A 17,919-nucleotide genomic window follows, 5' to 3' on the forward strand; every position below is an offset into this window, starting at 1 on the left:
ACACAAACACCTGTATAGTTTTGTAGGTTCGGTTTACTGGATAAGAGTATGTACACAGAGGTGGATAGCACTGCTCCTAGCTAAGGTCCTGGTCAACTACCATAGACGACGTATGGCAAGTGATACATTAGCAGCTTCCATACGTCGCCAGGCACATTAATTAAGCGTGTGGGATATGGTAATAACATTGCCACACGCTGCTAGCTAGGCTGAATAAATATAAATGGAGCACATACATAATATACATACATAATACATAATCCAGCATACATAATATACATACATGAGGGAATTACTACACACGTGAGGCCCTCATAACACCATCTGTGAGGGAATTATTACACCACGTAAGGCCCCTCATAACACCATCTGTGAGGGAATTACTACACCACGTGAGGCCCCTCATAACACCATCTGTTAGGGAATTACTACACCACGTGAGGCCCTCATAACACCATATGAGAGGAAATTACTACACCACGTGAGGCCCCTCATAACACCATCTGTGAGGGAATTACTACACCACGTGAGGCCCCTCATAACACCATCTGTGAGGGAACTACTACACCACGTGAGGCCCCTCATAACACCATCTGGGAGGGAGTTACTACACTACGTTTTTGCTGTTCAACACCTACAATAATCTATATGTTCACTGTATGTTCCTTTACCTTTCTCTAATGAAGGCTTTTGTTAAACCACCAATGTATGTAATAAGTCATTTATGTCCAATGTATATTTTCAGCCTTCCGGCTGCAGAACTTTTTCAATAAACCGTCAATTATTATTATTATTATTATTATTATTACACACACACACACGCACACGCTCACACATGCACACACACACACACACACACGCTGACACACACACACACACACACACACACACACACACACACACACACACACTCGCACACACAGACACGCTCGCACACACACACACGCTCGCACACACACACACGCTCGCACACACACACACCCTTGACCACCGAAGGGTCGAGACGTGCCTGGCGCTCCTCTCGGAGCAGCCAGGTCAACTGTTGTGTTGTCCCATACCAGCCCCCTCCCCTGACCCCTCTTACCCACCGGAATATCAACATGTTCTCGCCAGAAGTTGCTGTTTCATTTAGGAAAGGAATGGAACCAGTGTTAAACAGAGGTGAACAGTGGTGAACGGTGCTTAAGTCAGTGAGAACAACTCAACAGTAACAGTCGTACCCGGGTTGACCTTCACACAGTGAGGTCCCAGGTACCCAGTGATAGCGGCCCGTGAGACCCAACAACCAGCGATGTGTTAATCCGTCTACGATAGGAAGGCCTGGGACCACACCTCACTCATATAATACCATCTGTGAGGGAATTACTACATCACGTCAGGCCCCTCATAACACCATATGTGAAGGAGTTACTACACCACGTGAGGCCCCTCATAACACCATCTGTGAGGGAATTACTACACCACGTGAGGCCCCTCATAACACCATCTGTTAGGGAATTACTACACCACGTGAGGCCCCTCATAACACCATCTGTGAGGGAATTACTACACCACGTGAGGCCCCTCATAACACCATCTGTGAGGGAAGTACTACACTACGTGAGGCCCCTCATAACACCATCTGTGAGGGAATTACTAGACCACGTGAGGCCCCTCATAACACCATCTGTGAGGGAATTACTACACCACGTGAGGCCCCCTCATAACACCATCTGTGAGGGAATTACGCCACGTGAGGCCCCCTCATAACACCATCTGTGAGGGAATTACTAGACCACGTGGAGGCCCCTCATAACACCATCTGTGAGGGAATTACTACAATCTACGAGGCCCCCATAACACTACCAGAGGGAATTAATACACCACGGAGGCCCCCTATAACACCATCTGTGAGGGAATTACTACACCATCGAGCCCTCAGAACACCATCTGTGAGGGATTTACTACACCACGTGAGGCCCCTCATAACACCATCTGTGAGGGAACTACTACACCACGTGAGGTCCCTCATAACACCATCTGTGAGGGAACTACTACACCACGTGAGGCCATTCATAACACCATCTGTGAGGGATTTACTACACCACGTGAGGCCCCTCATAACACCATCTGTGAGGGAACTACTACACCACGTGAGGTCCCTCATAACACCATCTGTGAGGGAACTACTACACCACGTGAGGTCATTCATAACACCATCTGTGAGGGATTTACTACACCACGTGAGGTCCCTCCTAACACCATCTGGGAGGGAGTTACTACACTACGTTTTTGCTGTTCAACACCTACAATAATCTGTATGTTCACTGTATGTTCCTTTTCCTTTCTCTAATGAAGGCTTTTGTTAAACCACCTATGTATGTAATAAGTCATTTATGTCCAATGTATATTTTCAGCCTTCGGGCCGCAGAACTTTTTCAATAAACCGTCAATTATTATTATTATTATTATTACACATGCACACACACACACACACACACACACACACGCTAACACACACACACGCTGGCACACACACACACACACACGCTCACACACACACACACACGCTCACACACACACACACACACACACACACACACACACACACACACACACACACACACACACGCTGGCCACACACATGACACACACACACATGGCACACACACACACACACACACACACACACACACACACACACACACACACACCCACACACACACTCCCTTGCCTGAACCGCTCACACACCTGAACCGCTCACACACACAGACACGCTCTTACACACACACACACACACACACACACACACACACCTCTTACTCCCACACACACACACACCTCATGCTCACACACACACACACACACACACGCTCACACACACACACACACACACGCTCCACACACACACTCCACACACACACACTCCACACACTCATACACACGTCCACACACACACACACACACACACACACACACACAGACACTCTCTTTGAACACGCTCGCACACACGCAGACACGCTCGCACACACACACACACACACGCTCACACACGCTCACACACGCACACACACACACACACACACACACACACATCAGTCAGCCCTCAGTGAGACAAGACGTGTTCTGTACTGCTTCTAACTGGTAGTTCCATGTTTGTTAACCCCATCTCCCCTGTCATATCCCAACGCCCTACCTGCCTCACTACATGGGTTTTTTTGGCAAAACGTTCAAGTGTATTCAATCCCAGTCAATCTTACCCTTTTGTACTGTCACTATGTTGAAATGCCCTGTAGTATGAGCTTGTCCCCACCTAGTTATTATATATCATACTAGCAGAATCGCCGTCCTCCGGGTGGCTCATCCGCTAGGCCACGGTAGGACGCAACCTCCCGGGAGGCTCCACATTGTCTCACTGTTCAGTCCCGAAAACTTCTTCTTCCATCAATAGTTCATTAACGGTGTATGTAATTTCCACCATGTTTTTCACTACAAAGGTACAGCAAAGTATATTTTTTTAGCATTAAACTGTTATTATTTTATTGTCTAATCATCACTACATATAACACCACCCATCATCACTACATATAACACCATCCATCATCACTACATATAGCACCATCCATCATCACTACATATAACACCATCCATCATCACTACATATAACATCAACCATCATCACTACATATAGCACCATCCATCATCACTACATATAACACCATCCATCATCACTACATATAACACCATCAATCATCACTACACATAACACCATCCATCATCACTATATATAACATCATCCATCATCACTACATATAATACAATCCATCATCACTACATATAACACCATCCATCATCACTACATATAACACCACCCATCATCACTACATATAACACCATCCATCATCATTATATATAACACCACCCATCATCACTATATATAACATCATCCATCATCACTATATATAACATCATCAATCATCACTAAATATAACACCATCCATCGTCACTACATATACCACCATCCCTCATCACTACGCCTGTATCATCATCACTACATGTAGCATCATCCATCGTCACTACACACGCCTTTTTTACCATCATCACTACATATAACACCATCCATCATCACTACATATAACACCACCCATCATCACTACATATAACACCATCCATCATCACTACATATAACACCATCCATCATCACTACAGATCGGTAAAGTAATTTCCGAGATTCTCGTGCGGACACACACACACACACACACACGCACACGCACTCACTTGTATATGTGTTGCTTTAACCAACAGGAGGCAAAGGGTTACCACGGTTGCGTAAGCCTCCCAGAATCACCGAGACTGGATCAATGACAACGAAAGTCATATTCGACCAATGGAGAGATGGTTACGACGATGGTGAAATAGACGCCAGTAATGACGTACTCACCTACCTGATACGCATCTGGGTATGTTGTATGATGCTTATTATGTGATCCTTATGTTATGTGATCCTTATGTTATGTGATCCTTATTATGTGATCCTTATTATGTGAATATGTGATCCTTATTATGTGATCCTTATGTTATGTGATCCTTATGTTATGTGATCTTTATTATGTGAATATGTGATCCTTATTATGTGAATATGTGATCCTTATTATGTGATCCTTATTATGTGATCCTTATGTTATGTGATCCTTAATTTATGTTATGTGATCCTTACTTTGTTATTTACAACTTTGAGTACAGTGTATTAGATGATCTGTCAACCTCTTTAAGCTATATCCCAGCGTCTTTCACTCCTCGCAGCTCACCAAGGACGGGATATATAAGGCAGCATCCCACCCTGTTACACCAGGAAACTTTATTACCCTGACTAGACTAGAGCCTGGGTCAGAATACAACCTACAGGTGCTGGTACAGGTGGAGAATTATGAAGGGAAAGTGTGTGTTGCTGACGGATTCGGGCGTGAGAGAGTACACACAGTGCCCTTCAGAACTTCCTGTCCTAACAGTAGGTACCACGGATACCTGTCAGTGTTCTATTGACCTGGCAAGTGGTTTTATAAGTGTAAAGTAGATGGTAGTTTGAGGCGTGTACCGTAAATCTTTGGTCTCACTATGGGGTAAGAGCGTTGAGTTAAGTAATTTATTTGAGAGATGACTAAAATGGTAGTTGTTAAACCAGGTGTGTCAGTAGTGTTTCAGAGGAGTGACTCTGATGCGAATTTTCTTTTTACAATTTCCTGAAAATAGACCAAACTAAGTTATCGTGTGTTGTGCATCTATGAGGAATAACAACCAGGCATATCCTTACTGACATGATCCAAACATTTAATGGAGATGTCCCTCTTACTGCACAGTTAAGGTGGGTTTAACATGATAGAAGGAACGAGTCACTAGGGGTGTTTAACATGATAGAAGGAACGAGTCACTAGGGGTGTTTAACATGATAGAAGGAACGAGTCACTAGGGGTGTTTAACATGATAGAAGGAACGAGTTACTAGGTGGGTTTAACATGATAGAAGGAACGAGTCACTAGGGGTGTTTAACATGATAGAAGGAACGAGTCACTAGGGGTGTTTAACATGAGAGAAGGAACGAGTTACTAGGTGTGTTTAACATGATAGAAGGAACGAGTCACTAGGGGTGTTTAACATGAGAGAAGGAACGAGTTACTAGGTGTGTTTAACATGATAGAAGGAACGAGTCACTAGGGGTGTTTAACATGATAGAAGGAACGAGTCACTAGGGGTGTTTAACATGAGAGAAGGAACGAGTTACTAGGTGGGTTTAACATGATAGAAGGAACGAGTCACTAGGTGTGTTTAACATGATAGAAGGAACGAGTCACTAGGTGTGTTTAACATGATAGAAGGAACGAGTCACGGGGTATTTAACATGAGAGAAGACAGAGTCCTTGAGTGTGTTTTAACGATAGAAAGACAAGTCTCTGGGTGTTTAACGATAGAGGAACGGAGTCACTAGGTGTGTTTAACGATAGAAGAACGAGTTACTGGCGGGTTTAACATGATGAAGGAACGGAAGTTACTAGGCGGGTTTAACATGAGAGAAGGAACGAGTTACTAGGTGTGTTTAACATGATAGAAGGAACGAGTCACTAGGTGTGTTTAACATGATAGAAGGAACGAGTCACTAGGTGTGTTTAACATGATAGAAGGAACGAGTTACTAGGCGGGTTTAACATGATAGAAGGAACGAGTTACTAGGCGGGTTTAACATGATAGAAGGAACAGAGAAGAGGAACTCACTTAACCAACTCGTATTAAGAAGCGCTGTTCCTGATACTGATGGTAGATAGTCACCATCACATGATTGGTCAGCTTCCAGGACCTAAGAGAAATAACACGAAGGCTGGGTCATGTAGACTCTTTGAATTATACCACTAAACCCCAGGACCAGAATACGGTTTAGCATCACTATACCCCAGGGCCAGAATACGGTTTAGCATCACTATACCCCAGGACCAGAATACGGTTTATCATCACTATACCCCAGGACCAGAATACGGTTTATCATCACTATACCCCAGGACCAGAATACGGTTTAGCATCACTATACCAGGCCAGAATACGGTTTATCATCACTATACCCCAGGACCAGAATACGGTTTATCATCACTATACCCCAGGACCAGAATACGGTTTAGCATCACCGTCGCAAGCTTCACTGAGCCAAATGCTTTCTTAGGTTAGGTTAGGTTACTGCAGGACAAAAGCTCTTATTAATTCATTATAAGTTGATAAAGACTCTAACCTTACCCTCTCTCAGATTTACTTACATGGAGGCTCTAGACACTTACATGGAGGCTCTAGACACTTACATGGAGGCTGTAGACACTTACATGGAGGCTCTAGACACTTACAGGGAGGCTCTAGACACTTACAGGGAGGCTCTGAACACTTACATGGAGGCTCTAGACACTTACAGGGAGGCTCCTAGACACTTACAGGGAGGCTCTGAACACTTACAGGGCTCTAGACCCTTACAGGGAGGCTCTAGACACTTACATGGAGGGCTCTAGACACTTACATGGAGGCTCCTAGACACTTACATGGAGGCCTCTGGACCCACAGGGAGGCTCCTAGACACTTACAGGGGAGGCTCTAGACCTTACAGGGGCTCTAGACACTTACAGGGAGGCACTAGACACTTACAGGGAGGCTCTAGACACTTACAGGGCTCTAGACACTTACAGGGAGGCTCTAGACACTTACATGGAGGCTCTAGACACTTACAGGGAGGCACTAGACACTTGGGAGGCTCTAGACACTTACAGGGAGGCTCTAGACACTTACAGGAGTCACTAGACACTGGGGGCTCTAGACACTTACAGGGGTCACTAGACACTTACAGGAGGCTCTAGACACCTCACAGGGAGGCTCCAGACACTTACAGGGGCCACGACACTTAGGGGTGGCTCTAGACACTTACAGGTGGCTCTAGACACTTGTGGGCTCTAGACACACTTACAGGGAGGCACTAGACACTTACAGGGGCTCTAGACACTTACAGGGAGGCTCTAGACACTTACATGGGTACTAGACACTTAGGGGAGGCTCCTGACACTTACAGGGAGGCTCTAGACTGCCGGGGAGGCTCTGAACACTTACAGGGTGCTAGACACTTACAGGGAGGCTCTAGACACTTACAGGGGGCTCTAGACTCACATTGAGGCTCTAGACACTTACATGGAGGTACTAGACACTTACATGGAGGTCTAGACACTTACAGGAGGTTCTAGACACTTACAGGGAGGCTCTAGACTACATGGAGGCTACTAGACACTTACAGGGAGGCTCTAGACACTTACAGGGAGGTACTATGACACTTACAGGGCTCTAGACACTTACAGGGAGTGCTAGACACTTACAGGGGGAAGCCTAGACACTTACAGGGAGGCTCTAGACACTTACAGGGAGGTACTAGACACTTACAGGGAGGCTCTAGACACTTACAGGGGAGGCTCTAGACACTTACAGGAGCTCTAGAACACTTACAGGGAGGCTCTAGACACACAGGGAGGCTTAGACACTTACAGGGAGGCTCCAGACACTTACAGGAGGCTCAGACACTTACAGGGAGGCTCTAGACACACTTACAGGGAGGCTCTAGACACTTACAGGGGAGGCTCTAGACACTTACAGGGCTCAGACCCTTACAGGAGGCTCTAGACACTTACAGGGGCTCTAGACACTTGGGGGAGGCTCTAGACACTTACAGGGGCTCTAGACACTTACAGGAGGGCTCTAGACACTTACAGGGGAGCTCTGGAACACCTTACAGGGAGGCTCTAGACACTTACAGGGGCTCTGAAGCACTTACAGGGAGGCTCTAGACATTACAGGGGGCTCTAGACACTTACAGGGGAGGCTCTAGACACTTACAGGAGGGCTCTGGACCTTACAGGGAGGCACTAGACACTTACAGGGGAGGCTCCTGGACACTTACAGGGAGGTACTAGACACCTTACAGGAGGTACTAGACACCACAGGGAGGCTCTAGACACTTACAGGAGGCTCAGACACTTACAGGAGGCTCTGACACTACAGGAGTGCTCTAGACACTTACAGGAGGCACTAGACACTACAGGGGGCACTAGACACTTACAGGGAGGCACTAGACACCACAGGGGAGCACTAGACACCACAGGAGGCACTAGACACTTACAGGGGAGGCTCCCAGACACCCTACAGGAGGCACTGACACCCCACAGGAGGCACTAGACACCACAGGGAGGCTCTAGACACCAAGGGAGGCTCCAGACACCTCACAGGGAGGCTCCCTAGACTACAGGTGGCTCTAGACACTTACAGGGTGGCTCTAGACACTCACAGGCCTAGACACTTACAGGGAGGCACCAGACACTCAAGCAGGAGGCTCTAGACACTTACAGGGAGGCTCTAGACACTTACAGGGAGGCACTAGACACTACAGGGAGGCTCTAGACACCACAGGAGGCCCAGTGACACCAGGGAGGCACTAGACACCCCACAGGGAGGTACCACACTTACAGGAGTACTCAGACACTTACAGGGAGGCCGACACCACAGGAGGTACTAGACACTTACAGGGAGGTTCTAGACACCACAGGAGGCTCCAACTTACAGGGAGTGCTCCAGACACTTACAGGGGAGGTACTAGACACTTACAGGAGGTACTAGACACTTACAGGAGGCACTTAGACACCCTACAGGGAGGCACCAGACACCACATAGGAGCAACTAGACACTTACAGGGAGGCACTAGACACTTACAGGGAGGCTCCTAGACACTTACAGGGAGGCTCTAGACACTACAGGGAGGCCTAGGACACCTTACAGGGGAGGCTCTAGACACTTACAGGGGGGTTCTAGACACTTACAGGGAGGCTCTAGACACCTACAGGGAGGCACTAGACACCTCTACAGGAGGCTCCCAGACACTTACAGGAGGCCTCTAGACACTTACATGGAGGTACTAGACACTTACAGGGAGGCTCTAGACACTTACAGGAGGCTCTAGACACACAGGGAGGCACTAGACACTACAGGAGGCTCTAGACACTACAGGAGGCTCTAGACACTTACAGGGAGGCTCTAGACACTTACAGGCACAGAGGGAGGCTCTAGACACTACAGGGAGGCCTCAGACACTTACAGGGGACTCCAGACACCACAGGGAGGTACTAGACACCTTACAGGGAGGCTCCAGACACTTACAGGAGAGTACTCAGACACTTACAGGAGGCTCTAGACACTTACAGGGAGGCTCAGACACTTACAGGGAGGCACTAGACACTTACAGGAGGCACTAGACACTTACAGGAGGCTCAGACACCTACAGGGAGGCCTAGACACCCTCACAGGGAGGTACCTAACACCCCACAGGGAGGTCTCTAGACACTTACAGGGGAGGCTCTACACCTCTACAGGGAGGGGCTCTGGACACTTACAGGAGGCCTCTGACACCTTACAGGAGGCTCTAGACACTTACAGGGAGGCTCTAGACACTACAGGAGGCTCTAGACACCTCACAGGAGGCTCCCAGACTTACAGGAGGTACTAGACACTTACAGGAGGCTCTAGACACCACAGGGAGGCTCTAGACCACAGGAGGCCTCTAGACACTCACAGGAGGCCTAGACACTTACAGGGAGGCTCTAGACACTTACAGGGAGGCTCTAGACACTTACAGGAGGCTCTAGACACTCACAGGAGGCTCTAGACACCACAAGGGAGGCTCTAGACACTACAGGGAGGCTCTAGACACTTACAGGGGAGGCTCTAGACACTTACAGGGAGCGCACTAGACACCCTACAGGGAGGCTCCTAGACACTTACAGGAGGGCTCACACACTTACAGGAGGCTCTAGGACACAGGAGGTCAGACACTTACAGGAGGCTCTAGACACTTACAGGGAGGCATCAGACACTTACAGGAGGTACTAGACACTACAGGAGGTACTAGACACTTACAGGAGGCACTAGACACTTACAGGGAGGCACTAGACCTACAGGAGGCACCCACAACCCCACAGGAGGCACTGACACCTACAGGAGGCACTCAGACACTTACAGGAGGCACCAGGACACTTACAGGAGGCTCACACCTTACAGGGGAGGCCTCTAGACACTTACAGGAGCTCTGGACACTTACAGGGAGGCTCAGACACTACAGGAGGCACTAGACACTTACAGGGGAGGTACTAGACACCTTACAGGGGAGGCTCAAGACACTACAGGAGGCACTGAGATTCACAGGGAGGTACTAGACACTTACAGGAGGCTCTGACACTTACAGGAGGTACTAGACACTTACAGGGAGGCTCTAGACACTTACAGGGAGGCACTAGACCACAGGGAGGCACTGACACTTACAGGGAGGCACACACTTACAGGAGGTACCAGACACCCTCACAGGGGAGGCACTAGACACTTACAGGTGTACTAGACACCTTACAGGAGGCTCAGACACTTCACAGGGAGGCACTAGACACCTACAGGAGGCCTAGACACTTACAGGAGGCTCTAGACACTTACAGGGGAGGTACTCAGGACTTGCAGGAGGCACTAGACACTTACAGGAGGCACTGGACACTCTACAGGGCAGGTACCTAGACACCCTACAGGGAGGTACCAGACACTTACAGGAGACTCAGACCCTACAGGAGGCCCCAGACACCTACAGAGGCTCTTAGACACTTGGGGAGGCACTAGACACTTACAGGAGGCACTACACTTACAGGAGGTACTAGACACTCTACAGGGAGGTACTAGACACTTACAGGGAGGTACTAGACTCAGGCTAGACACTTACAGGGAGGCACTAGACACTTACAGGAGCCCCAGAGACTTACAGGGAGGCACTAGACACTCATAGGGAGGTACTAGACACTTACAGGAGGCCTCTAGACACCCTACAGGGAGGCACTAGGACACTTACAGGAGGCACTAGACACTTACAGGAGGCACAGACTCTTACAGGAGGCCCTAGACACCTACAGGAGGTACCCAGACACTCACAGGGAGTTCAGACACTTGCAGGAGGCTCTAGACACTTACAGGGCAAAATGACACTCACAGGGAGGCACTAGACACTTACAGGAGGACCAGACACTACAGGAGGCACCAGGACACTCACAGGAGGCACACACCTGTGAGGCACTAGACACTACAGGGAGGCACTCAGACACCTGAGGGAGGCACTAGACACTTACAGGAGAGGCCCAGACACTTACAGGGAGGTACTAGACACTTACAGGAGGCTCTAGACACTTACAGGAGAGCACTAGACGCTTACAGGGAGGCACTAGACACCTCACGGGAGGCACTAGACACTTACAGGAGGCACACTAGACACTTACAGGAGGCACTAGACACTTACAGGGAGGCACACACACTTACAGGGAGGTACCAGACACTACAGGGAGGCTCTAGACACTTACAGGGAGGCTCTAGACACTACAGGGAGTGGCACTCAGACACTTACAGGAGGCACTAGACACCCTACAGGAGGCACTAGACACTTACAGGGAGGCTCTAGACACTGCACACTTCTACAGGAGGCACGACACTTACAGGAGGCACTAGACACTTACAGGGAGGCATGAGAATCACAGGGAGGCTCTAGACACTTACAGGGAGGCACTCAGACACCACAGGGAGGGCTAGACCCCAGGAGGCTCCAGACCCTACAGGGAGCTCCTGAACACTTACAGGGAGGCACCAGACACTTACAGGAGCACTCAGACTTACAGGAGGCACACCTCACAGGGGAGGCACTAGACACTTACAGGAGGTACTAGACACTCACAGGAGGCTCTAGACACTACAGGGAGGCATCAGACACCTGCAAGGAGGTGCACTAGACACTACAGGGAGGTTCAGACACTTACAGGGAGGCTCTAGACTTACAGGGGAGGCATCAGACACACAGGAGGCTCAGACACCTCACAGGAGGCTCCTAGACACCTACAGGAGGCACCAGACACTTACAGGGAGGTACTAGACACTTACAGGGAGGCACTCAGGACACTTACAGGGAGAGCTCTAGACACCCTACAGGAGGCAATTAGACACTTACAGGGAGGTACTAGACACTTACAGGAGAGGTACTAGACACTACAGGGAGGCTCAGACACTTACAGGGAGGTACTAGACACTTACAGGGAGGTTCCAGACACTTACAGGGAGGTACTAGACACTTACAGGGAGGGTACTAGACACCTCACAGGGAGGCACTAGACACTTACAGGAGGCTCTGAGACACTCACAAGGGAGGTACTAGACACTTACAGGGAGGCCTCTAGACACTACAGGAGGTACTAGACACTTACAGGGAGGTACTAGACACTTACAGGGAGGCTCTAGACACTTACAGGGAGGCTCTAGACACTTACAGGAGGTACTAGACACTTCACATGGAGGCACTAGACACTTACAGGAGAGGTACTAGACACCCTACAGGAGGCACTAGACACTTACATGGAGGCACTAGACACCTACAGGGGAGGCACTAGACACTTACAGGAGGCACTAGACACTTACAGGGAGGCACCAGACACTCTACAGGGAGGTACTAGAAACTGCACAGGAGGCCTAGACACTTACAGGGAGGCAGACACTTACAGGGAGGTACCTAGACACCTCACAGGGAGGCTCTAGACACTTACAGGGAGGTACTCAGACACTTACAGGGAGGTACTAGACACTTACAGGGAGGTACCAGACACCTTACAGGAGGCTCTAGACACTTACAGGGAGGTACTAGACACCTTACAGGGAGGTACTCAGACACTCTACAGGGAGGCTCCCAGACACTTACAGGAGGCTGACACTTAGCATGGAGGTACTAGACACTTACAGGAGGCTCCAGACACCACAGGAGGCATTAGACACTTACAGGAGGCTCTAGACACTTACAGGAGAGTACTCCAGACACCCCTGTATACTCTGACACTTACAGGGAGGTACGACACCTCAGGGAGGCACTAGACACTTACAGGAGGCACTGACACTACAGGAGGCTTCAGACACTCACATGGAGGCACTCCAGACACTTACAGGAGGTACTCAGACACTTACAGGGAGGCACAGACACTTACAGGAGGCTCTGACACCTACAGGAGTACAGACACCACAGGAGGTACTAACACTTACAGGGAGGTACTAGACACTTACAGGGAGGCACTAGACACTTACAGGGAGGCTCTAGACACTTACAGGAGGCTACTAGACACTTACAGGGAGGCACTAGACACTTACAGGGAGGTACTAGACACTTACAGGGAGGCACTAGACACTTACAGGGAGGTACTAGACACTTACAGGGAGGCAGTGACTAGACACTTACAGGGAGGCACTAGACACTTACAGGGAGGTACTAGACACTTACAGGGAGGCTCTAGACACCTCACAGGGAGGTACTCAGACACTTACAGGGAGGCCTAGACACCCTACAGGAGGCTCTAGACACTTACAGGAGGTACTCAGACACTTACAGGAGGACTCAGACACTTACAGGAGGTCTAGACACCTACAGGGAGGTACTAGACACTTACAGGGAGGCACTAGACACCTCACAGGAGGCTCTAGACACTTACAGGGAGGCACTAGACACTTACAGGGAGGCTCTAGACACTTTCAGGAGGTCACACTACAGGAGGGGCTCTAGACACCTTACAGGAGGCTCAGACACTTACAGGGAGGCTCTAGACACTTACAGGGGAGGCTCTAGACACTTACAGGGAGGCTCTAGACACTTACAGGGAGGCTCTAGACACTTACATGGAGTCGCTATATGCATACATAGTTGTGCGTGTGTGTGTGTGTGTGTTAATGCATTGTTCAAAACTAACACTAGTAATCTTCCCACAGAGCCTCCGACACCAGATAGAGTCAACATAACAGATGTGAAGTCCACAAGTTTCTTGGTTTTCTGGCAGGTGAGTTGACAGATCTTACTAAGTGTATGATGAACACACGGATTATGTACAGGAAGAGAGGGTGAAAGATAGAGGTTGAAGAACGGAATACAATATACTCGACTGGACTGGACTGGACTGGACTGGACTGGACTGGACTGGACAGTGATATGGGGATGGAGGCGGGGAATCACTCGTGTAAATATGGAGTTGGGGAGAGAACACAGCCTTGTAAAGGGAAGGTCTCACCTCCGTACTGCCCCACTGTAATATCAGCACTTCTACCGTCCAGAAAGTTGTACAACACATTTTCGGTGAAACAATGGAGGCTTAATTCAAGGATTTTGTATCTTAGACCATTATGCTTCACTGTCTCACCGAGATGTTTTTACATTTGGTCAATGCCTACGGCTGTGTCTCAGGCCTCACACGAGGACTATCGAAGGGAGGAAGGTGCGTCTCTAGTTAATGGGACATATGGATTTATGCCCTGTACCAGAGTTAGCGTTAATGGCCCTGGAATATTGTTGTCAAGTGTCCTGGCCCAGTCAAGCGTTCTTATTAGTCCCTCCATAGCTGAGTTGTTTGTGGTGCTGAGTATAGTCCATCCAGGAGCTTTATTTGTTGGGTACTTGTCATGGCTGCCTTGAGTTCCTCCGTGGTGATTGTTTTTATACATAGGAATTGGTTTATAAGAGGTATTATTTACTGTGTGTGTTGTGGGCATGAGGGAGAGTGGACGCTGCAGGCTGTCCGTATTGTGTTACACCACGTGGTGATTTCTTCGTGAATTAACCTACCCAGGCACAGGTCACTGACCCACATCAGAACCTGGGGGCGAAAGTAATAATAATAATAATAACACAAACATAACAATAAAAATAATAATAATAATAATAATAATAATAATAATAATAATAATAACAATGATGATGATGATGATGATGATGATGATGATGATGATGATGATGATGACTACGATGATGATGATGATGATGATGATGATGATGATGATGATGATGATGATGATGATGATGATGATGATGATGATGATGATGATGATGATGATGATGATGATGATGATGATGATGATGATGATGAGATGATGATGATGATGATGATGATGATGATGATGATGATGATGATGATGATGATGATGATGATGATGATGATGATGATGATGATGATGATGATGATGATGATGATGATGATGATGATGATGATGATGATGATGATGATGATGATGATGATGATGATGATGATGATGATGATGATGATGATGATGATGATGATGATGATGATGATGATATGATGATGATGATGATGATGATGATGATGATGATGACATGATGATGATGATGATGATGATGATGATGATGATGATGATGATGATGATGATGATGATGATGATGATGATGATGATGATGATGATGATGATGATGATGATGATGATGATGATGATGATGATGATGATGATGATGATGATGTGATGATGATGATGATGATGATGATGATGATGATGATGATGATGATGATGATGATGATGATGATGATGATGATGATGATGATGATGATGATGATGATGAAACAAAGAAATACAAAATTAAAAAAAATCAAAAGTGAGGAACAATATATGTATGTTGTGTTGTCAATAGTAAGAGAAACAATCGAGACCCTGCAATTGTGTGTAAATGAGGCAGAAAGACAGATCAGCAACCTGGGACTTGGTCACAATTTTCGTGATGCCATGTGGAAGCAAGATCTACCATAGACAACACATTATGGTTCCAATATCTTCCCAGGCGGTAGTACCTCCCTGTTTGGTAGCTGCCTAATACCTACTACCTATAGTGCTCGTCGGCTGATTGTCTCTCTTATGTAGGATTTTCATTTGTTTGAGTTCGAGTTGAGTTGTGCTTATGGTGTTTGTGTTTCCTGAATGTTTATGTGTTCAATATTTATCTCAACTGCTGGTTCGATCAGTGTTTGCAATTCTTGTGTTTCAGAGTTGGTCACGACACATGTTCCTTCTGTCGGTTGCTGATGGAAGGTGTTTTAGAAGTTACTGTCTGTAATACAGTCATAGTTCTTGAGGCTGAAGGCACCGTTAACTGTTTTTCCTAAGGTTTATTGTAGAGTATCCTAGAAGCAACATAGGTTTGCTGCCTCCTCTAGGTCAGCATGAGTTAAGCACGCGACTGAGCTTCGATGTCCTGTACTTGGTGGACCAGGACAGTGGAAGCTGCCGTTACCAAGTGCTTGATGTCCTCCCGTCGGTTAGTGGCAGGGCCCCTTGCTTGTCTATCCTGTTGCTGTATTTCTCTGATTATTAAGAGACACTTCACAGATATGGGGGTGTGGTTCTCAGCACAGTTCAAACATTTCAGTGCGATGTTACTACGGCCACCTCAGAGATGACCTTCAGAGGGACAGTTAGAACAGATCTTGTACTCCCGAAGTTTAGTACAACCCTTGACCTGGAGCTCCTCAATGACGTAGTACTTGTCGTAGGGAAGTACAGAACAGTATATGGACATATTGTTCCTGCTGAAGTTTGCGGGATGACATATTATTAAAGAAGGTATTGATTCCTGAGCTGGCCGCATTCTCTGCCGTTTTTGTGTCCTTGAAGGAGATTTTCATCCTATATGCATGTTTGCTCATGAATTTCGTTACCATTTACTCTGCTCAAGTTTTTTAGGTTCATTAGTTGATCCACAGTGTTCGTGTACCAGATGCTGTATACAGGTGTCATCACATTGTTGGGCGAAATTGACGGAAAGTTATAATAGGTAATGAATGAGTTTAGCAAAGAGTGTACGAGGAGAGAGTTAGTAGAGCAGTAGGAGTTGAAGAGTACGAACCCCGCTTATCCCACCCCATGATAAACACACTAATGCTACCCTAACCTAACCTAACCTAACCTAACCTAACCTAACCTAACCTAATCTAACCTATCTTACCCAATAATCACCAGGTGAAATAAGCTGGAGTTGGTAGTTTTCATGGCCTCTGGGCAAATGTAACACAGTGTTATGAAAATGGATAGAGAAGGAGACAAGAATTGCCAGTTTGAATTTAGATGGAAAGGTAAATATGAGAGTGGAAGAGTGGAGCAGAACGTGGTGCAGATGAACGATTATTGTTACATAGATGTGAAGAATGTAGTACTAAAGTCCGTTCGCTTCTCTCCCTGAACCATGAACCTCAAGGATCCGAAGCATTAATAGACAGAACAGATGCATTAGTCTCCTGCTTCGGTCCCACGAGTCTGAATCTCCGGGTTCGTGGTTCAGGAGGGAGATGTGAACGGTACTTTAAGAGGAATGAGGAATACTTAGAATAAATAGGGAACAGATAATAAGATAGACGGATTAAAAAGAAAAAATATATAGACATGAAAGTAGAGAATGACAGAGAAATAACTAGAGCTTATTATGGTGGCAGACTATATGTGAAGAATCTGTCGACGAGTTGTTGTTTTTGTGTCACTGACCCCCTGTTATATTATTTGAGCGTA

At 47.3% G+C, this 17,919-nt stretch overlaps 1 protein-coding gene across 1 annotated transcript in view; it reads left to right on the forward strand.

The window, feature by feature from the left end:
* LOC121860064 overlaps nt 1–17,919 on the forward strand; it is a 58,744-nt gene that overhangs the window by 27,014 nt on the left and 13,811 nt on the right. Inside the window, exons 5-7 of the mRNA XM_042357077.1 lie at nt 4,285–4,439; nt 4,783–4,987; nt 14,353–14,420. Of these exons, the coding sequence (XP_042213011.1) occupies nt 4,341–4,439; nt 4,783–4,987; nt 14,353–14,420 (372 nt within the window). The 5' untranslated portion in view covers nt 4,285–4,340. The remainder of the gene's footprint in view (nt 1–4,284; nt 4,440–4,782; nt 4,988–14,352; nt 14,421–17,919) is intronic.

The sequence above is a fragment of the Homarus americanus genome, unplaced genomic scaffold (genome assembly GCF_018991925.1).
Source record: "Homarus americanus isolate GMGI-L3 unplaced genomic scaffold, GMGI_Hamer_2.0 scaffold32960, whole genome shotgun sequence".
Lineage (NCBI taxonomy): Eukaryota > Metazoa > Arthropoda > Malacostraca > Decapoda > Nephropidae > Homarus > Homarus americanus.